This window comes from Hemicordylus capensis, chromosome 1 (genome assembly GCF_027244095.1).
Source record: "Hemicordylus capensis ecotype Gifberg chromosome 1, rHemCap1.1.pri, whole genome shotgun sequence".
NCBI lineage: Eukaryota > Metazoa > Chordata > Lepidosauria > Squamata > Cordylidae > Hemicordylus > Hemicordylus capensis.
Window position 1 is genome coordinate 316,811,727 of NC_069657.1, and position 23,250 is coordinate 316,834,976.

General features: G+C 44.1%; 1 protein-coding gene across 1 annotated transcript in view; it reads right to left on the bottom strand.

Annotated features, from left to right (window-relative positions):
• Positions 1-2,629: 2,629 nt before the first annotated feature.
• The window catches only part of UBE2J1 (ubiquitin conjugating enzyme E2 J1), a 38,132-nt gene continuing 17,511 nt past the window's right edge, over positions 2,630-23,250 (bottom strand). Inside the window, exons 3-8 of the mRNA XM_053287372.1 lie at positions 21,195-21,326; positions 19,195-19,279; positions 18,385-18,490; positions 9,473-9,602; positions 7,545-7,679; positions 2,630-3,706 (exon numbers count right to left, since the gene is read on the bottom strand). Of these exons, the coding sequence (XP_053143347.1) occupies positions 3,446-3,706; positions 7,545-7,679; positions 9,473-9,602; positions 18,385-18,490; positions 19,195-19,279; positions 21,195-21,326 (849 nt within the window). The 3' untranslated portion in view covers positions 2,630-3,445. The remainder of the gene's footprint in view (positions 3,707-7,544; positions 7,680-9,472; positions 9,603-18,384; positions 18,491-19,194; positions 19,280-21,194; positions 21,327-23,250) is intronic.

Consider the following 23,250-nt stretch of genomic DNA (forward strand, 5'->3'; position numbering starts at 1 on the left):
TGGAGACTATACAAAAAACACTACATAAGAGAGAGATTAGAGAACCTCCTACTTAGTGGAGATTGCCTTGTGGGGGGAAACCTTTTCCAATTCAAGAAAAAATTATGTTGGGAAGTCTTGGAAATAGCAATGGGATGCTGTTTTACCCCAGAACTAGCCAATCTATTCATGGATTCATTGGAACAATCCTTTATTCTCCATAATAATCCATATGTAGGATATATTAGAGCTTATAAAAGGTATCTGGATGACATTTTTAACACTTGGATGAGTTTAGAAAGAGAACAGATGACATTTAAACATTTCCTAGATGCCATACATCTGACAATTAAATTCCAGTTGACAATTAAATTCCAGATGTATCTTATCTATGGATTTATATAGGAAACCCTATATATGGCAGCCAATTCCATACTATGATATGAGAGTTACCATTCAATGATATTGAAAATGAATTTTCCTTTTTCTTTTATGCTGAGACTTTGTAGGAATTGTAGTTCCATGTCAAGCTTCCAGAGACAAGCCATTGCTTTGAAAATACAACTGCAGGCAAGAGGCTAACCTGAACAAACAGGCCAATTGTAAAGCAAAGTCTACAAAGAGGGAGATGGCCTTAAAATCAAATAGAAAAAGAGATATGGCAGATCGAATGATCATCCCAATTACATATGATCCATATTCAGTTGGGATAAAACAATACGTTTTATCAATAAACATTGGCTTCTACTGAAAGAGATACCTGGATGCCAAAATAGGCTCATATTTGCACACAAACACAGTACTAATTTAAAAGATATGTTGATATATACAGCATACCTCCCTAGACAAATTATTCGTACCTTAGATGGACATATCCCCGTGGAACAGTTTCCTTGTAGAAGATGCAAAGTGTGTTCTAATTATAAGCTACAGAGTTTTGTCAACCCAAGAGACTCCAGGAAATATCATTCAAGAGTCTTCTTCACATGTAACACCAAGGGAGTAGTGTATATCATCCAATGTTCTTGTTTATTATATTATGTGGGAATGACTACTAGACGTGTAAAGACAAGAATTATGGAACCCAAAAGCTGTATCAGGAACAGACGAGTACAGGCTCCATTGGTTAAACATTTCCTAGATTTCAGCCACAATGTGGAACAATTAAAATTTTGGTGCACAGAAAAGGTTAAAAATAATGCTACAACATGTAAATTTCTGCTATGAAGAGAACTTTTCTGGTTATATACCCTGGGAACACCTACCACCCAACCCACAAATGAAATGGGCAAGTGAGTGATTTAAAAAATATGTTTTTTAACCGTTCCCCAAAGCCCCATAGGATCCTATGGGGGTTTGGGGGGAAAATCACCCGGTTGCCCATTTCTTTTGTAGATTGGTTGGTATGTAGCACCCATCACGCTGTAACCCACTTTGGTGTACAGGACCTACCCATGGGAAACAATGCGGTGCTCTGAGTTTCCCATTACCACCTATGGCCAAAACAAGCAAAGTACACAAATTTTGCAACCCTGCCCTGAAAAACACTGAAGAATAGAAGCACACAGACCCTCCCAACACAGAACACCACATTTTGCCAAACACAGAGTCCAAAAATGGCCAAAAAAGAATAACTGCCAGCCACAGTGCCTGCAATGTAGTAACATCATTGGCACAAGTTACTCTCTCACAATTATGACTGCTTACTTCAGCATTGCAACAGCTGCCACAGCAGCACCCTTAGCAGCCAGCAAGCATCACCATAAGCTCAACTAGAACAATGTCTTCCGCCACATTTTGACTGAGTACATCTTGCAATGCAGATTGCAGAGCAGACCAGAGCAGTGAGTGAAGCACAAGTTAATCAAAAGGCTAGACATGGAGCTCATCACAGCAATCACCAAGAAATATTTCACACACACACACACACACACACACACACACGTGCTGAACTGCCACTGTCCATTTCTCGCCATACCATCTCTCAAACAGACCAAACCACAAATCAAGGAAGGCTGGCAAGAACCCAAGTTCTGCCTTCGTCAATCTGAGATCCAGCAAAACCAGATAGTTAATAACATAGCAGCAATAGCACAGCATAGTATACTCAGTGTTGTTAAAATTTATAGATGATTGTTACTATTTATTGCATCTTTTGGATTCTTGTTGAACTTTGTATATTGTTTTGATTCCAGGTGATTGTTATTGCTGGTTGTTGTTGGTGGTTGTGATCACAAAATTTAAGACACTACCTGCAATGTACAGTGCCATGCCTCAGTTTCCCAGTGTTTGAAACAAAACACTATTTGAAAGTTTGCTGCCAAAAAAAAAAAAAAGTGAGTTAATGCTTTGAGGAAACTGCTGGAGAGAATGGCTGCTGTGCCTTCCAAAATATGTCCTTGAGACTCCTCAGAGGCATATTTTCAGGAGTTGCAGGTGGTTGCAGAGGGAAGGGAGTATTGGCGAAAACCATCCCCTCCCCCAATGCACATGCAAAACATTCTTTTGTGCACATGTTAATCTTAGGATGTTAGCTACTGATCTTAAAATCTCGGAATCCTATCCTTACTAAATCACTGGCTATTAAACCTACAGGGGAAATTTAAATAAAGCTGAGACTTATAAAAACACTTTATACTTTTGAAAAAGGTTGTGTTTTTTTTTAAGTTTTTAATGATGTGTACATGAAACAAGTCAATTCAATGCACAATGCATATTTCAGGAATAAGTCACAGTTAATAAGCCCTGGGTAACTGCTACATATTTGTAACTATTTCCAGAATTTTGAAATTTAAAAAACAAAATACACACAATTGAATAATGAAAAATGACATTCAAATCTCGCGAAAGATTATCCTAACTACTGGACAATTAAAAACAAAACTAAAAGGAAACAATGTTCTGGCCCCTAATCTTCATTGAAAAATAACATTTCCCACAATTTAAGGGAGGTCCCCCACCCCCCGAATTTGTTGTCTAGGAAATAAATGTACTTAGAAAATATTAACAACTTCCCTTCCCTGTTCAATATAAGAACACTCTCTATGCAAACATATTCTGCATTTCAGTTTAAGAATCCCTTTCTTGGGTAAACTTCTATAACAATAACAGCATCATAAAAGCATAAACCACTATTTTGTGACTCTTGTCAGTTAAAATTATCCACCAAAGTTCAAATGAATGATGTTCAGGACTTCCATTCCTTAAATATCCAGCTAGTGCCAAATATATTCACTAAATCAGTTCTCAAGTTACCTGTTCAGTTTATATAGATAGTTAGTAGTCCATATTCACACCAATATCAAGGTGTACTTCTTTGCCGAGATTAGTGTACCTCATGGTACACTGCCAGACTTAAAATGAGTAAATACAAAAAGTAATCTTATGTAAACAGTCTTCATGACATATCCAACACAGAGTGTTTTAATAAAGCATTCAAGTCACTGCTCTGAAGAACACGGTAAAATCATAACTCAAATATATACTCATTGGCTAGATATATTCGCCTGAATATAAGAGCTGCCAATGCTAAAACAAGGAGGAGAATCAGCATATTTGACCCCATGTGGCTTGTGTTGACTCTTGGCTGCTGGATCTGATTGAAGTTGGTTGAAGTTGGTACCCTTCTCTGCTGTGCACATCGTTGGCGAGGGCTCACTGAAGTATTTGATACAGGCTGGGTACGCTCTTCTTGACTGGAGGTGGCTGAGTTGGGCTGATTTTCAGACTAAAAGAGAAAAGGGAGAGACTTGATTTAATACAGTGGTATACAACACCAAGTAGAAAAATTACATTGCTTGGCAAGGTAAGTGGCAGACATTCAGACTAATGAAGTACCAGAAGAGTTCAGCTCGTATAGCAGGTGGGAGGCAGAATTTCAGTAACCTCCTCTTTCCCCAGAAGTGCTCTGTACCACCCCCCAAAATGCCCCTGAGGGTTGAGCAGCCCTCAGGGACATATTTTGAGGTGGCACAGAGTGCTTCCAGGAGAAGAGAAGGTTATCTAAATTCCCCATCCCCCCACAAAGCACTGGTGCAACTTTTCAGAAGCACTGGTGCTTCTCTCATAGCAGGAGTACTTCATTAGTCTGGATATCAGCCAGTGTTTTGTGAAGAGAAAAGCCTGAACATGCTTATTATAGTATAGTAAGAAGTAGAGGTGTGCACAAATAGTTTGATAGTGAACCAGTCTGCCGCAAGCCAGGCCAGTTTGACGGTTCAATCATGAACTGGACCAGCCTTCAGGAAAGATGGACCAGTCCGAGATCGAACGGAATCCAGCCCGGTTTGCAATGGACCAGTTTGCACAGCTATGTCTATGTGTATGTAAGACGTTGCTTGCAATAAACAGAATAAAGCTTAGGGTGGCTGGTGAGGGCAGGAGGCACCAGGGGCATGTGTGGCAAGAGCGAGACACCTTTAAGAATAAATGAAAAGGTGCTGGCAGCTTACCAGTCCAGTCCGGCTCCTGGCAGCTGCAGAGGTGCTCTGCCCAGCAACCTGGCGGTGGCGCAATTGCTGGCCTGGTACTCACTCACTTGGCCTCCACGCATGCACAGAGGCCATTTGTATGGTCATGCAAATTCACATGGTCACACATGCGTGGAGGCCAGGTGAGTGCTGGGCCAGCAGCTGGGCTGTTGCAGGGAGCACTGCTGCAGCTGCAAAGAGCAGTAGTGGACCAATAAACTGCCAGCACCTTCTCATTTACTCTTTACAGTGCCTCGTTATCACCATCACCCCACCCCAAGAGCTACCTGCCCTCACAGGCTGCCCTAAGCTTTATCCCCTCTATTACAAGCAACATTTTACATACATATAGCTGCTCAAACTGGCGAACCAGTTCATGGACTGGCAGGTCAATCTGAATTCAGAATGAACCGTGGAAAATGGTCTGCACACACCCCTAGTAAAAAGTAGCTGACTCCCAGCAAGAATGGTAACTTAATAGTAGAGGAAACATAGTTGTTTCTAATGCAGAAAAGAGTGTCAATATTTTAACATCAATGGCTTGGAGACAGCACAGAGGAACAGAGCTAAGTTGGGGAGATCTTTCATTTATTTAAACATGGAATCTCCCATAACCTGCAGGATAAAGGATGCTTTCTAACACGGAGCTGAATGCACAAATCTAAGGCCCACTCCCTATTTGCCCCCAGATGAAATTGTAGGGGTGAAGTAACAGTTGAACAGGTCCAGTAACTTGCCCAAGTCCAACACTTTATCTGCCGGATAAAACCTATTTGCTCTCTGGCAATGCAGCCAGCTTACTGTCTCATTTGTTCTGTGCTGAGCATCAGTTCAATTGGTCAACCTTCCCTCAAACTCATTCATTTATATATTTGCAGGCCTTCTTTACAAGCCTCTTTACAGGCCACTTTACAGGTGGCTCTATTTCCTTTTCTCTTCTGATGCAGATGCAAGTGCTTCTGGGTTCTGTCCATCTCATCTTAAGTTGCTCCTGAAGTATTTATTTATTGAGCTCAAGTAGCTCAAACATGAAACAGCTCATCAGTTAGAGAGGGTTATCATGGTAATTCTTTGGGAAGCCTCACTTAATATAAAACAATAGACTTTTGCAGCCATAGGTTTGTCTAATTATTTCAAATCAAAGTTTGCATTCAGACCCCACCCCCCTCAACCTCTAGAACACAGCCCCTTCTGTCTAAGGCTTTTTGCCAAGGTTTTGTATCCTCAACTCTTTCCATCTATCCTTCCCTCAGGTCTTTGCTTCTTACCCCACCCGCCTTTTCCTCTCCCTTTCTGTAGCCACCTCCTAGATCTAATCTCCAAGGGAGTTCTCAGACCTCAGCCATCCTGCCTCAGCAGCCCCACCAGCTAAAATATCTGACCATGCCATGAATGTCACTGCAGCTTAGCCAAACACCAAAGGAGCTGCATAGACTGGCAAAAGAATGTGTTCTTTTATAGAAGTAATACACAGAGAACTTAAGGACCTTGATATTACAAACAATTTAACTTTAAAATTTATCTCTACTAGCTAATTTGGGGGGTTATTTTGTAGCTACATACTACAACATGCAAAATACATTCAACAAATGTTAAGAAATTTAGTGGGAAAGTTTTATTTTATTATAAAATGTACATCCTGCATGTTCTGTTTGAATGAAGGCACTTTAACAATGAAATAAAAATAATCTAGTAAACTGGATGTGGCAGATCAGACAGATTTACTTGCCAAATTGTTATGCAGAAAAGAAAACGTAGGTCTTGCTTCAGGACCAATACCTAAGCAATGGCAGTGTGGCAAAAATACTTTCCAGACCAGAGCAAGCCACATTCTTGAGGTGGGTGACGGAAGGGGTAGACTCTAGTAAAGAAACAGCTGGAGCTTCCTATCTTCTCAGCAAAGGGATGCTCAGAAACATGGGCAGCTTTTCAAACATATGCTGAGTAAATTGAAACCAGCAAAGCAAGTGTGAGAAAGCGATCAACAGTGCAATCCCATAAAATATTAATCTACTTTGATGGTTAGTCATCCATCATATGCAACTAATGGAAATAAGTAAGTTAAAGCTTTTTTGTTTTGTATGCAGCACCTATTTGATTACTTGGGCATGAGAAGAGTAAAGCTCATGCTCTACTAGACAAAACAAAATGGGATTAAATAAAACTATTGCTGGCTTTTTTTCTTCCCAGTGCAAAATATAATTGTTTCTTGTGATTGTATCGGGTAGATGAGCATTAAAAAACAAAACAAAAAAGACTCAAGAACTATGAAAAGAGAAGAGAAAGTCAAATCACAGCTTAGTAAAAATCTAACACAGGGTGGGTCGGGAAAATGCATAATATTAGCATGTTTGTATTTCCAAATTGCCAGAAGACACTCTTCACCAAGCAACAGATGGTCTGACGTGATTTGACATGATTTTTTAAACCAATCTGCAGTTCCATCAACCCTAAAAAAAACCCACACTCACAAACCACACACCCAGCTTAACTGGGATTTGTCTACAATTTAACAGTGAATTGCAGATTGCATCGGCAACAGTCATAGCAGCAGCTGCCCTGTCCCAGTATCAGTTCTCAGTCACTTGCAAAGTGGATACATTATATAAGCACTATCCTTGGCTCTATTAATATGTTATAATTAAGCAAACAATTATTAAAATGGTCAGAATTAATACTGCCCTTTATGTAGTCACATTTATTTCAGAGATAATGAACTAAAAGGAACATGATAAACATATATTTATTAAAAAAGAAAAGCTGCAAATCACTAAAAAGCAGGGCTTTTATTTTTTCTGGTTTATGTAACTCTGGCTTCAGGCCAGAATAATCATGGCACGGGGAGTCCCCCAGCTGCAAAGACATTATCTTCTGTATAAGCCTCGTGTCATTCCTCAAAGGTAAAATATTCAAGGCAAAAAGGTGTATTCTAATTACAAATGTGCTAAAACTGGATGCTGTGTATGCAGAGCTGGAAGAAGAGACCAGCCAACACAAGAACAGCTGAAAAGAGAGAAGATACTGGAGCGAGGGCTGCCATAGAGTCCTGCCCCTCATTCTTCTCCTCAGATGAATTAACCTTGAAAAAATGCCTACCACTTCATCAGTGATTGTATCCTGGAAAGCTGGAGCCACAGTTTCTTGCTGGAGCTCAGATGAACTGGCCAAGTGGCTAAATCCTGATGACTCTGTGGATTCAGCAACAGATTTCCGAGATGAATTTACTTCAGCCTTAAACAAAAAGAACGAGACAAAAATAAATCACAAATCAAATGGAGATCAAAACTCCATCAGATGTGTTATGGAACACACAGTCATCATTTATTCAATCATTAGGCATACCTGCTATGTTTAGGGTACAACATTACTTCTCAAATGTGTTTCTGAAATAACTGATTTATTTTGAAATGTCAACATAAAAATAACCTTAAGTCATATTTTAAATTTTTAGTTTACCTTATGTCAAACTCCAAAAAACCAGGCATAAGAAGAGGAGAGGAGAGCTGGTCTTGTGGTAGCAAGCATGACTTGTCCCCATAGCTAAGCAGGGTCTGCCCTGGTTGCATATGAATGGGAGACTTGATGTGTGAGCACTGCAAGATATTCCCCTTAGGGGATGAAGCCACTCTGGGAAGAGCAGAAGGTTTCAAGTTCCCTCCCTGGCTTCTCCAAGATAGGGCTGAGAGAGATTCCTGCCTGCAACCTTGGAGAAGCCGCTGCCAGTCTGTGTAGACAATGCTGAGCTAGATGGACCTATGGTCTGACTTGGTATATGGCAGTTTCCTATGTTCCTAAGAAAAGCACACGTCCTACGAATGTAAATGATGGCAGACCTGAACTAACCCTGTTGTTGGCTCCGATTAAGTGGTTCCAATTGAATGGTGGGCTCCGTGAATAAAGGAGCTTCCCATTCTCTTCTGTCTCTCTACAGACTCACCACAGAAAGACTTCTTTCTCATACAAGAGAATGGGAAGCCCTTGTAGGCATGAAGTTCTAGAACACAGCTGCTATCTGGTTGCCAAATGCACAACAAACATGAGCTCTAAAACCACTCAAGGAATATACATATACAACACTTTATAAACAGGCATGCTGACTATTTATAACACTAAATTTAAAGCATGCATACACACAACACTTGCCCCAAATGTATGTACCAGAAGAGACAGAACTAAAAAAATCCCCACTTCTCAGCTCAGGGTTAGGCTAACAGGGTAATATCTGGATATTTTTGCACTGTGATGATTTAAAGATCTGCATGCGTGCACACGCACACACCCCGACCCTCTCGGAATTTTGAGCAAAATGTCAGTTACAACTTTAGAGCAATGGCTGGCATCCCGACTAGCACTGAGCTGGTGTAACAGTGCTGACTTACAAACTAAGGCTGTGTTGTTGCACAAGCAGGGGAAGGGGTGGTTTTTGACTATCTCTCCTTCCCTCTGAAACCCACTGTGGCATCACAAAAATACATCCCTGAGCAGCATCTGAACTTTAAAGAAAAATATGAAAATATTATTATGTCAAACAAAATGGAGGTGCCCTTGACAAAGTGGAAGTGTCCTTGATAAGGACAAGGCAGTGCTTTGTCCTTATCAAGCAATGAACAGAGTTTGTCCAATCTGCCTCAATTAGTCAAGAGCATAAATAGCTTTTCTTCCTCAGCCTCTGTTCCTTTCCCCAAGAGACCTGTGACCTGGCTAGCTACACCAGTCAGCTTATACGAACATAAGAACAGCCCTGCTTGATCAAGCCCAAGGCTTATCTAGTCCAGCATCCTGTTTCACACAGCAGACCACCAGATGCCGCTGGGAAGCCCACAGGCAAGAGCTGAAGGCATGCCCTCTTTCCTGCTGTTACTCCCCTGCAACTGGTATCCAGAGGCATCCTGCCTCTGAGGCTGGAGCTGGCCTATAGCCTTCAGAAGGTAGTTGTTGACAGACCTCTCTTCCATGAAGCTACTAGCTATGAGCCTACTAACCAAATTACCCAGGAGAAATAAAATAGCAAAAGGTCACTCTACCTTGAAACTAATTTGCCTGGCAAGTTCCTTGGCCTCTTTGTCAGCCTGGCTTGAGGCACTTCCAGATGATAATGGTAAGAGGGCTTCCTTCATAAGTGATCCACACCCTTCACAATAGAAATCTTGAGACCTAGAAGGCAGTAGAAGTTAATAGGTGAATTTAATATGATCAGCAAGAAAAACAGGTTGCTCACCTGTAACTGATGATCTGGTAGAGATCTGTTGATATCCATTAGAATGGGTTCTGAGCCTGCGCGGAAGTCTCTCGGTGTCAAGTTTCATAGCTCCTTTTTGGCGCCTGCGCCCCACCCCACGTGGCCATGTGGCTATTTAAGGTGGGAGGAAGTGCAGGCAGCTCAGTTCCTTGGAGACCGCCGAAGAAGTCGTATAGATGGTAAGTTCTACTGGATAGACCCACGGTCCACTGCAGAGGGGAGGTTCGGGAGGGTCTAATGGATATCAACAGATCTCTACCAAATCATCAGTTACAGGTGAGCAACCTGTTTATCTGGTACAGGATCCGTTGAATCCATTAGAATGGGTGTTTAGTTAGCTCCAAAAGGAGGAGGGAGCAGTGGATTATTGTAACACCCTTTTTAGAACACCTCTCCCAAAGTTCGCCTCTGCCGCTGAGCGCAGGTCAATAGAGTAGTGTTTTAGGAATGGTTCTTCTGAAGACCAGGTAGCAGCCTTACAAATATCAGGGAAGGAAACCCCAGACAGGAAAGCTGAGGAAGCACCACACACCCTAGTGGAATGTGGCTTAATAGATTTTGAGGCCCGTACTTTCTGTACTGAGTAGGCCAGGTGAATGGTCTCCACCAGCCAATGAGACAGACGTCTGGATAGCGCTTGTCCCATAGTAGAGCCCTTATATGACACCAAGAGCTTTTTCGTCTTCCAGAATGCTTTTGTCCTGGAGAGATAATACAGTAGTGCCCTGCGGACATCCAATGAATGGAGAGCCTTCTCCAAAGGCCTGGAGGGAGATCTGAAGAAGGTGGGCAGAACTATGTCCTGGTTGACATGGAAATCTGAAACTACCTTAGGCACAAAGGTGATGTCCGGACGTAGGAGGACCTTGTCCGGGTAAAACCGAGCATATGGCACGTCCATACGGAGGGCAGTCAGTTCACTCACCCTGCAAGCAGTGGTGATAGCCACTAAAAAGGCAGCTTTCAAGGAGACATGTCAAAGTGTTGCAGAGCTCGTTGGCTTGAATGGTGGTTCTGTTAGAGCGGGGAGGACCAGAGAAATGCTCTATGGTTCCACAGGTTTGCGTATAGGAGGGCAGAGATTCGTAAGTTCCCTCAAGAAACTCTTACAGGAGGGATGGGAGAACAGTGTGCTACCATCCCAGCCAGGATGTCAAGAAGAGAGAGCCGCCAGGTGCACCAGTATGAATACATTAGACAACTGTGGTGTCTTCAGGCTCGTCATGTAGAGCAAGACCTCCCATACAGTGGCCTGTTTGGGACGGAATCCATGAGTCTTAGCGTAAGATGTGAATCTCTTCCACTTGCTGGCATAGTTTCGCCTTGTAGATGGTTTACGTTCGTTCAGCAGGATCTTTTTTAGCAGTTGATCCGCCATGCTGTCAGTTGTAGTGTGAGAATCTCAGGATGTAACACCCGGCCGCCCCCTTGAATCAGTAGGTCTGGGCAGTTCGTTCAAGAGTCGAGAGATTACTCTGCTCACAAGCGGCAAGAGGGGGAACATGTACGTATGATGGAGTGACCAGTCCAGTTGGAAAGCATCCCCCAGTGAATGTGGATTGTGTCCTGTTCTGGAGCAGAACAGTCTGCACTTCGTATTCTGTGTCGTAGCTAACAAGTCTATCTGAGGATGACCCCAGAGGTCAAAGATTCTTTGGAGGTAATGGTCGTTCAGTTCCCACTCGTGTCAGTCCATTGTGAACGAGCAGCTGAGGCCATCCGCTAGGACATTGTCTGACCCCTTGATGTGCATTGCTACCAGCGTTATACTGTTCTTGATGCACCAATGCCAGATCTGAATGCGCAGTGCACAGAGCGATCTGGAGACAGTGCCCCCCTGCCTGTTCAGGTAAGCGATAGCAATGGTGTTGTCCAACTGTAACTGAACCACTCGGCCTCGTAACATAGGAAGGAAGGCCTTCATGGCTTGAAAAACCGCTAACAACTCCAGAAAATTTATGTGAAGTTGGTGTTTACTGCGTGTCCAGAGCCCCTGAATTGCGGCAGTACTTCAATGACCACCCCAACCTTGTAGAGAGGCATCCATCGTGACCTAAACCAATGGGGGTTGTGGTTGAAATGGCACTCCTCTGAGTAGGTTGGAGGTCCGTGTCCGCCAGGACAGCGATCGAAGGATCGGTGTTGGCACCAGTAGAGGCTTTGTGGGGCTGTCCCGGAGCAGATTGAAGGAGGACAGGAACCACAGCTGCAGTTTCCTCATTTTCAAGAGTGTGTACCACACAGTTGACCTGCAAGAAGCCATCAGACCTAACAGTTGTTGTATGTGCCATGCTGTTTGAGATGAAGTGGCCTGAAACTCTTGAACCAGCGATGCAATGGTCCAATAACCATCTTCTGGGAGAAAAGCCCTCCCTTCTGTGGCACTGAGCACAGCTCCTATGAACGATATGGTTGGTACCTTACTGGTGTCAGGTTGGACTTCTTCCAGTTGACCTGTATTCCCAGGTCTTGGAGAAGGTGTAACATGTACTTTATCTACGAAAGTAACTCTTCTTTGTTTGTTGAAGACAGCAGCCAGTCGTCCAGAAAAAGGTACAGCTTCAGCCCCTTTGTTCTTAAATGGGCGACCACCACTGCCATGCACTTGGTAAACACACAGGGGGCTGTGCGCAGTCCGAACAGCAGAACTTGGTACTGGTAAAGTGAGGTCCCCACAGTGAATCGCAGATACTTCTGAAAGGAGGGCCGGATTCCTATGTGAAAGTAAGCATCCTTTAAGTCAAACGTCACAAGCCACCTCTCATGATAGAGAAGAGGTAGGATGTCCTGTAACATTGTCATTCGATACTTCTTCACATGGATGAACTTGTTTAGATGTCTTAAGTCCATAATTGGTCGAATCCCATCATCCTTCTTTGGTATCTGGAAGTAACGGGAGTAGAATCCCTCCTGTTGATTTGCCCATCGCACTGGCACTATTGCCCTTTTGTGAAGAAGTACTTGAACTTCCTGAAGTAAGGCCGGCATCGCTGTTGTGAAGCGTATGGCCCTGAAAGATGGCCAGGTCTTGAACTCTATTGAGTAACCGGAAGTCACAATCTTCAAGACCCACCGATCTGATGTTATGTTCCGCCATGCTTTCACATGACTTGCCAACCTGATGGAGTTGGTGGCTAGTGGGGCCAGCTGTGAGATGTTGTAGGCCAGAACTAAATCCTCTCTGGCATTCTGGGAGGGAAGACAATGGGAAGTCCAAGGTAGCTGCGATGGGCTGTTTCTGTGCTTCAAAGGCGCTGTTTGTTTCCATCCACCTGTTTATTGCGTTGGCCAGAGGGAATTCTGCCCTTCTGTTTAGTTGTCCGTTTACTGAAGGGTTGGTAAGACTTACGGAAGTCTCTCTGGTCCTGTTGTTTGTATGTAGACGGGAGTCGATAATAGGAACGCTGCTTATTCCCGTAGGATGTTGCCTGTGAGGTAACAGACGAAAAGGTCTTGGTAATAAATTTAGATTTCTTCATTTTTTCCACGGTGGCATCAGTCTCCTCTGAAAACAGTCCTTTTCCTTCAAAGGAGAGTCCCTCTATTTTATCTTTCATATCTTGTTGCAGGGCTGCTGACCGCAACCAGGCATGACGACGAAGGGTGATAGCTGTCGTAATGGATCGTGATTCCAATTCTGCCAAGTGTTTTGCCATGCTTAATTGCTGACAGGTAAGGTCACCAGCTTGCTGCAACGTTTTACAGAAGCAATGTTTCAGTTCCTCCTGAGACAATGTATCAAAGTCTTTCTCTAAAGTTTCCCATATACAATAGCTATACTTGGCCATGCAGGCCGAATAGTTGGTCATTTTAACCGATAGACAAGACGTGGAATATAATTTCCTGCCCATCACATCAAGTTTCCTGCCTTCTCTGTCCACAGGGGTGGTTTGCTGCCGTCCAGATTTGGAGGAGGTAGCACAGTCGATAACTAAGGAGTTCAGGACCGGGTGCTTAAACAGGTAAGTATTATCCTGTTCTTGTACGCGATACAGCCTCTCGAGCCTTTTCCAAGTCAGTGTAGATGTATGGGGTATCTGCCATGTGCAATGTGCTGCATTGGAAATGATGGGCAATAGAGGAAGTGCGATCAGTTGTGCTGACTGAGACCACTGCACTGGATTGTCTATAGTCTTGAGTTGTGAGGTAAGATCCAGACACAGTGCAATCGCCATCCATTTCACGTGGGAATGGTAAGCTTTTAATTCTTCTGTTGGTGAAACGTGGGAAGGAGTAGCCACATCTGGCAAAGGATCCAACTCCACCATCTCAGTATCAGACTCAAAATCTGACAAGCCATGGTGGCTGTCTTCAGAATCAGGATCAGAATGTGTATGGTGCATTGGTGCTTTCGGAGATACCGCCGGTGGGGGCGAAGGAGCGGGCAGAGGATCTGTTTGTGCCCCTGTTGATGTGAAAGGATTCAAAAAAGTCTGAGTAGACACCAAGGCAGTATGGGTTCGTGTCTGAGTGCTCATATTGGTTAAAAAAAATAAATCGGGAGAAGCCGGAGGAACAGATGGCTCTGATGTTGACGGCAGTCTTCTCCGCCATGCACGGTCCTCATGGAAGTCATATGCTGCACCAGGCGAAGCCGTACTCGGTAAAGCCGTTTCCTGTGACAGGGAAACATGTTGACTGAAGCTGCATGTATGCCAAGGAGTAGGTGCATTGAGCTGAGCAGCCGTGAGCATCTGCGGAGCTGCCCCAGCAGCGTCTTCCTCGGAATGTGGAAATCCCTGGAATGTAGAAGGTGTATTTGTAGTTGAGTCCAACATCTTCAGAAGGGGATCTAGAGGCGGTGCCTCCACGTCAACATCCTCCATTGTAAAGGTCATAGGTGCACGGAACCTAGGGGTTACCGTGGTGATGTTTGTTGGTGTGTTCAGAGTAGACAACTGGATATCCTCCTTCGATGTTGATGGTGAACGAATAGGGGTTGGTGCAGGCACTAGATCCCTAGTCTTCAGTATCTAGAACGTCAATGGCATCACTGTCGACGTGGAAACCATCTGTAGTTCCGTCAAAGTAATCCTTAATGTCTCCTTCAATGCTGACGTCGAAGCCGAAGTTGCTAATTCTTTCGAGGTTGAATGTAGTGAATCCATTGATATCGATGTCATTGGTATCGAGCGTTGGTATCGGTCTCAGTGTTGAAGTGGTTGGTATCAGCTCGCTCAATGTCAAAGTGGTTAGATGTTGTAAAACCATCAATATCGAGTGAAGCATTGGCTCCGGTATCGGAGGTCCCGATGGCATCCCGGATGGATGTACTTTCGATGTCGAGGGAATCTTGATGTCCTGAGCTGATCCCGGCGAAGGAGTCGATTCTGATAGGGCTCACTGCTTCTTTTTGGCAGGGCCAGTCAGAGACGCCATTTTGTTGCCCGGCCTCTTCAAAGACTTAGGGGCCTTAGCAGGGGGCGTTGAAGTTTTAGACTGGGCCGAACCCAGGTCCTTCGAGCCGATTCAACTTTCTCCTCTCTTTGCAGGAGTGGTATGATGCCATCTGGATTTCGTTGAGGTGGCACAGTCAATGACCAGGGAATTGGGAGCAGGGTGCTTTAGCAGGTAGGTATTGTCTTTCTCTTGGATGCGATATAAACTCTCAAAGTGTTTCAAGGTTGGGGCCGATATATGGATGACTTCCCAAGCACATATTGCTGCCCTGGAGATAACTGAGAAGGCAGAGCAACAGGCTGAGATGACTGAGACTTCACCATAAAGTTGTAGATGGGATTGTCTATGGTGGCTAGGTCAGATTTCCGGTCTAAACCCAGAACTTCTGCCATTTCCCTAACATGTTTATGGTAGGCTTTCATTTCTTCGTTAGGGGAGACATAGGTAGAAAGAGGCACATCAGTAGGTGGATCCGTCAAATTGTCCGGGTCTTCTGGGTCTGAATCAAAGTCGGATGAGCCATGATGATTCGATAGTGATCCAGCTGGGGAGTGTGGAATATGTGTTTCGAGTCTCAATAGTAGACTTTACAGGTGGTGTAGAGAGCATTTGAGTCCCCAAAGCCAAGCATGGAGGTTTTGGTGGCAGTGGGGTTGTCTGTGTTGCCATCGACACCAGAGGCACAGGTGGTAAAATAGGGGTCTGAGTTGCTACAGAAATTTTTGTGTAACAAAGCAAGTTGGCCAAGCAGGAGCATCTCCACTTGCTTGGGTGTTCACTGTATGAACTTGTGCCAAAGAAGAAGAGGATGGTAGGACTTTGATGGAAATGATCTCCAAGGTCTCCCTTCCTGAAAGTGATATGGAAAGCCAGGAGAGGAGGCCGCCACAGCAGCCATAGTGAGTGCTGATCCCGCAGCAAAGTGTGCGAGAAACTGCAGGAGTGCCAAGCAGAAGGACCTTCCAGTTGGGCAGCAGATAGGGTCTAAGATGATGGGCCAACTGAATTAATAGTAGCAGACCCTGCTGGTGTAGCCGCGTGCAACTGTGCTTCATCAGTACTTGTTTAAGAGAAACCCTTTGAATGTGGTTGTAGAAGGTGTGCTGGAGGACGAGTCTAGAATCAACAGTAATGTGCATGCCATCAACGGATCCAAACAGGCACCTCTATCAGAATCTTCTTCATCAGCGTCAAATGTCAGCATCGGCATCTGACAATGGTGGGGGGACCCACCTCGATGCCGACAACACTGGTGTATGAAGTGTTGACACTGCAATTGGAAACAATGGGGCAGGTGTCTTCGGTGTTGACAGTGCTTCTCAACATCGATCAGGAGGTGTCAAAGAAGCTGAGGAATGAATCAGTGTTGGAGCTGGAGACAGAGATCAAGCCCTCGACATCAACCACATCGGTGTTGAAGGGCGGTTGGCATAGAGAGGCTCTTATGGTTCCAGCATCTTTTTCAGTGTTGAAGATGTTGATGTCGAGTGGCCGGTACTGAGGGTGACTGTCGACTTCAAGGCCCGTACATGGTCTGACATTAGCTGTTGTAGCTCCAACGTTCTGTCTTTGGTTAAGTCTATGGTTTTAGACTTCTTCGGTTTTGGTGTCGGTGGCACAGCTTCCAACACCGCCCACTTGGTCTCGGACTTTTGAGTGTCTGGAATTCAAATCCACACCCAAAGGCAGCTTAGGGGCTCCTGAAAGCTGTAGATGCCAAAGTCGATGTCGATAGCTTTTACGGGTTCGATGTCAAGACTTCAATGGTGATCTTGACACTGATGTCAATGGGCAGGGCTCTCTGGAAGTTGAGGGACTTCATATATGGGCTCTTCCAGGGCTCTCTGGAAGTTGAGGGACTTCATATATCATATATGGCAGCGCAAAGTCTCAGAGCCTGATTCTTGTGCATCTGCTTAGAAAAAGACAGACATATTTTGCAAGAGGAAATGTGCTCCTCACCAAGGCAGATGAGGCATAAATCATGGAGGTCCTTAGAGGGGAGCTTAGCATTACAGCTCTTGCACCTCTTAAAACTCAATTTTTCCTCAGCCATAACGATAATCGAAAAGCATTGTCCAATTCCATTCCTAAGGTCAAATAACGCCAACATAGTCCGGAAGCCAAATCCAAGTCAAAAACCCAAATAACCGCCTTAAATATTTTTTTTTTAAATCCTTTTAAAAATAGATGAACTCATGAAGAAAGTATTGAAGAACTTTATCCAACAAGAAGCGACAGACCAAGGTCCAAATGCAATGGCAGCCAAAAAAGAACTGAGGAACATGGTGCTGGTCTGCCTTTAAATAGCACGCTGTGGGCATGGAGGCAGAGCTTGGTCGCCACAACGAGCTGCGGCATTCTACCGCAAGGGTCCTGCATAGGCGCAGTACCCATTCTTATGGATCTGAATGGATCTCAATCCAGATTGTTCCTCATCATGACCGGATGGCTGGACATTTTACTAATAGAAACATAACTAGTTTACTAATTAACTAGTTATATTTCCATTAGTTTACTAATGGAAACATAACTAGAAATGGAAACATTTCTTCATGATAGATTAATTGATGCATTGGCTAGTCATGCCAAAGGTTGTCCTTCCTGCCCCTTTGAATTACCTTAGGTAAGATGTTCCAGAAAATTAATGAAGATGACAAAGCAGAAGCCACCAAATTTCACCAGAAATTAAACTTGAGGCCCTGTCACTGCATGGAATAGATAGAAGACATGACCTATTTTGAGTCCTGAGGCATCTGATAGTAAGCTTTGCCATACACCTTCTTAGGTTCTGTGGTGCAACAATGAGAGTTTAACTTTAAGCTTGGCAGCAAAACCAGTACTTTCAGAATGTTTAATAGGTTCCAGAATGGGAAGGAAACTCATGAATATTCAATTAAAAAATCCAGGTCTCTTGAAACTGTTTTGAAGCAAAACTACCTCTCTCTAGCAGATATCAATAGAAAGTTGTAGTGCTGAAAACCTATCACTTATACTAAACCAATAACCTCCCTTTCAGCCTTTAAAACCTTACTGAAGACATTTCTTTTCTGCCAGGCATTTGCCCTTTATTTTATTATTTTTAAATCTCAGGTGTTGTTCTTGTTTGTACATCATCCTAAGTCTATGGATTGGGAGGTATATTACATCTTTTAATAAATAATAAATAAAATAACAATCTTCAAATCATAGGCCTGAAAATGTATTTAGTTAATATTATTACAAGAGCAATGAAGGAAATTATTCTGCATTAAGATTCAATATAACAAGTTATTAAAAACAAACAAAGCCTCTTACTTCTTAGCAAGTGCTCGTCGTTCCTCAGGCGTGTAGTCTAGCGATCCTATGGCTCCCTCTCCTTTTGTTGGCATAAATCCAATAATGGCGAGCAATGCAGTTCTTACTATAATTGGGGGGAAAGAAATATACAGGCTACTAAATAAATTCAAGGGCAAGAGCTTCCACGAAAGTGCAGAGTTAACGCAAATGTATAGGACAAGGCAATTTTTAAAAATCCAAAGAAATGCAAAAATGACCAACATCTGTTGAAGAGAAGTACAAATGGAACTCAAGAATTACAGTAAGAAATCTGCTCTCAAGTGTAACACAGAAGTCTATTAGGGATGTGCACGAAGTGGTTTGGAGGCCCTTTTATGGGCCTCCAAACTGGTTTGAACCCCACCAGCTCAAAGGTTTGATGGCCGGGGGGGTGGCTTTAAGGGTGCGGGTGGGTGCACTTATCCCGCATTTCCCCCACTGGGAGGTGAGTCCTTAAGAGCCCGTCAGGGAGGCAGCATACCTCCCTGCTGCCCCATGCCGCCATTTATCGGATGTACCCGGAAGTAGGAACAGTGACTGCGATCACTCATGTGCGCACGCACGTCACGTAGTCGCCATTCCTACTTCCAGGTACATCTAGTAAACGGCAGCAGGGGGCGGCAGGGAGGTACACTTAAGGACTCGTGTGCCGGCGGGGGAAATGCACGTGGGGGGGAAATGCACCCAGCCCTGCCCTTAAAGGCCCCCCTCCCGCCATCAACATGCACATCTCTACAATCTATGGCTTCTTTGCCACTAGCACACTATGGAATAACAGCTGGCACTTACTGCTCCATGATGGTTGCCATGTTTCAGGATGATGTCCTGAGATGCTTAAGCAAATTTTCTTTCCTACTTCAAACCTGCCATTGGCCTGAAATTGACACATGGAATAAAGCGAAGGAAAACATAATAGTTTTAGGTTAGTTGTGGTTTTTTTGTTTTGGTTTTTTTTACAAAAAACAAACTGCATTTTCAAAAGCCAAAGTATTATCAGAAAGCAAGGACCTGTAAACAGAATTCTCTTTTTTTGTGGCTGACATTCAGACTAGCACTGTGCTGGTGGAACAATGTTGAGTTCCAGACTAAAGCTGTGTTACTGCAAGAGAGGGGGAAAGGGCAATTTTAAATAATCTCGCTTACCTTTGAATCCCACTGTGTATCACAAAAATATGTACTGAGGATTGCAAGATCTTCAGGGCCATATTTTTGTGATGTGCAGTAGGCTTCAGAGGGAAGGGGAGATAATAAAAAACTGCTCCCTCCCTCCGCTTATGTGACAGTGCAGTTTTAATCTGGAACCCAGCACAGTGCTAGTCTGGATGTCACCTAGTGTAAGCAGCTTCTTTGGCAATACTTTACAATTTAATAATACCTTGTGTGCAGTCAACAGTTAATATACACTAACTAACAGACCCGGCGCATAGCATCTGCACCACTAGTTTGTCGCCGCACTTTCCTTCCCCTCTTCTCACCTTTCCCTCCCCACCCACCGGGAGCACTTTCCTTCCCCACTGGGTGCAGCACGGCTCTGCCGCCCACCCAGCCAGGCTCCTCTCAGTGGCACAGCTCTGCCGCCCACCTGCTCTCACCTTTCCGTCTCCGCCCACCAGCCCAGCAGCACTTTCCTTCTCTTCCAGGTGCGGCTCCGCTTACCGCCGCCCCCTCATCACCTGCTCGGCAACCTTCTGGACCAGTTTGCTCTCCCTTGGGTCTCCCTCCACCTCTCGCTTGCTTTCCCCCCTGCCTCCATCTCACTCGCCACCTCGCCACCCACCCCTCAATCTTCTGGGCCAGTTTGCTTCTCCCCCTGCCTCTCCATGAGAGTTCCTTGCGAGAGTTCCGCGGCTCTCGCAAAATTTCCATGATGCATTCCCCTTCATCCACGCATGGACCATCTTAGTGAAATAAATATAGATAGAAGATAGAAGATATAGATAGATAGTCGCTGGCACAAATGGGCCCTGGTGTGTGATTGGCTGTTCTTCCAGAACAGTGAAATTTTACAAGGCTCCTTCCTTAGTGTGTTTTATTTGTTGGTACTACAGAATTGGAAGATCACATTTCCAGCACTGAATCCACACACTGCATAACCAGCAGAAATGAAGTCCTATGGATTGTCCCATGCCACATCAAGAGACTCCTCCAAAATAATTTGTTAACCAAAAATACTAGAATACATTCAGACCTAGACTAACATCCAGATTTGTTCCTGGCATCTGAACACAATCATGCACAAATTCCCTCCAAAAAGGAAATTTGTACTATATTTTTGATATATTTAGCATTCTTGATCTACACAATGAAAAAATGCTACAAATGTCAGAAACATGTCATACACTAAGCTGAACAACAAAATCACTGGTGCAATCCCATCTTAAAAGAACTAAGCATCACTCATAGTTTAATAGTTACATCTTTTTAAAAAAATCTCTCAAAAAAAGTAATAGAAAAGATTCTGAATGTGCTGAGCATGTACTGCTGTTGCTAATCTCCAAACTCCTTAACATTAAAGTAATTTTTATTATTAATTAGCAGCATGCCCCGCCAGGCTTCAGCACTGAATAAAGTACCATTCTTTCCCCCTCATCTTTAGGCACTTCCTATACTTCTTGCATACACTGATAATGAAACTCCAGTTAGCCTAATATGCATGGATATAAACACACAAACAAAAACCCAATTCTTCATTTTCTTAGGTATTATTTTACAAATTATTTTAGGCGACCCTTTTAATGGCAACCTAACCAAGTGGTCATACTTAAAAGATGGTTGCTAAATATTCTTACTGTTAAAAGAATAATGCTTGGTGGTTTCATGGGATACTCTGGCGGTAGTACGATTCGTCCATGATAAACTCCTCCATCAAAATCTGAATCTGGAGGACCCCTGACAGTGAAATGCCACTCAAAAAGGTTGTCCTAAAACAGAACAAAGATACAAAATACACTGCATATCAAGAGCCAATCCTTATGCACAACACAAATTAAGGTGGCAATCAGATGACATGTTTCTCACATAACTGCAGCAACGGTTACAGAGATTTGTCATGATGAGAATAAAGTATGCATCCAGAGTAGGCACTCAGCATGTGTTTAAACAAATGTTTGAACGGGTAATCTGACTTCACCATAAGTGTTATAACTCTATTTAGGCTCAGCACAGAATTCTCTAGTGGTTATTGCTCGTGTCCACCTTATTTTAGATTGTAAGCATGGGCGGAATTAGGATTAGGCAAGGGGAGACAGTTGTCTGGGGGCCCCACTGCCTGGAGGGGCCCCCTGAGACACTTCACATGACTCCCCATTGCCCCCTGCCCAGCCCCAAGGCCCCTCAGCCACTTGCCCTGTTCTCCCTCTCTCCTGCTTGTCCTCCTGGCCTGCAATCTAAGCAGCCAACATGCTGCTAGAGATACTTCTCTCCACACCTCTCAGCTGATCCGCAGGTGGGCGGGGCTTCCAGAGAGGCCTCTGTGTAGGCCTTGCTGAAGCCTGTACTCGAGTAGGCTGGCAGGACTCAAGCAAGCAAGGAAAGAGGCAGGCAGAGTGGCCACCACAGTTCTCTCAGCAGACCCTCTGCCCAGGCCAGCCAGGCCAGCCTTTGCCAGGTAGAATGTGAATTCCTTTTTGTGGTTAACCCCCTCCCCTGGAAATATAGGGATCTGCTTGCCATAGGGCTTTGATGTGGGGGGGAGACTGAGAAGTCTCTGAATATCTATATATTTAATTCTCCTGGGTGTGCCTTAGAATGTACGTCCCGGCGCACAGTTGATTGGCTGGGTGGCGGACGCGCCTGATTGGCTGAGGCGCACCCAGGAGGATTGGTTGCCATGGCAGTGGCGGGCCCAGCCGCGGAGGCCAGAGGCGGCGGTGAGCCCGGCCGCAGAGGCCATAGGCAGTGGGGGGCCCAGCCCAGCCACGGAGGCACGGCCCAGGAGGGGGGAAAGAAAGGGGGGGCAGAAGTGGGGGTGGAGAGGAGAGGCGGCTGGGCCCAGAAGTGGAGACTAAGGCAGAAGTTGTGGGGTGGAAGAGGCCCAAAAGAGCACAGATGCTCTGTGCGCGGTCAGCTAGTTTAATTTAAAACAGATTGGAAAATTTGCTGGCTTTAAAAAAAAATTATCTAAAAAGTCCTATAAGTGGCTTGTTTCATGGCTGAAAATTACAAAAACTTCTGGAACAAATTAATTATAATTATATTATATTATTTACTTATTCATTCATTTATAAATGCACTTATGTTCAAGTTGTTTTGCAACCCAGAAGGTCTGAGTGAGAACTGTGAAGCATGTGTTGTGCTTTTATTTTATTTTTCTTGTGTGTGAACTGCTCCCCAATAACTCGCAGGGACTTCAGGATAAATCTGGCCAACATGTGAATGTAGCACCTCCATTCCAGAGGAGATGTGTGTTAAAGGGCTTTAAATGCCTCATGTGACAAATCACCTGGAATCAAACTTTACTGAATTTGTTCAGAATTCTGAGAAAACATACATAGGCACATACTGCATGGTTGAAAGTCTCCTTTGCTGATCTGCAGCGAGGGGCCCATTTTAATAATTAGTGTTTCTAGTGTGTTCTAAGCATTAAAAGTAGCACAAATGTATAGTATTCAATGTATATCACTATATATTGTGAAGTGTGCATGTGTGTATTCAGTGAATTGTATTTCTAGGCAGCATACTTATTTTGAAATATCAGACTTAAATCCTTGGGAGCCTGGGGTGTGTACAGGCCCTGGACTTTGAGGGGGGGGCATTTTAAAATCTCATCTCTGGGCCCACTCCAACCTTGCTACGCCCCTGATTGTGAGCCCTTTGAGGATAGAGAGCTACCGTATTGATTTATTA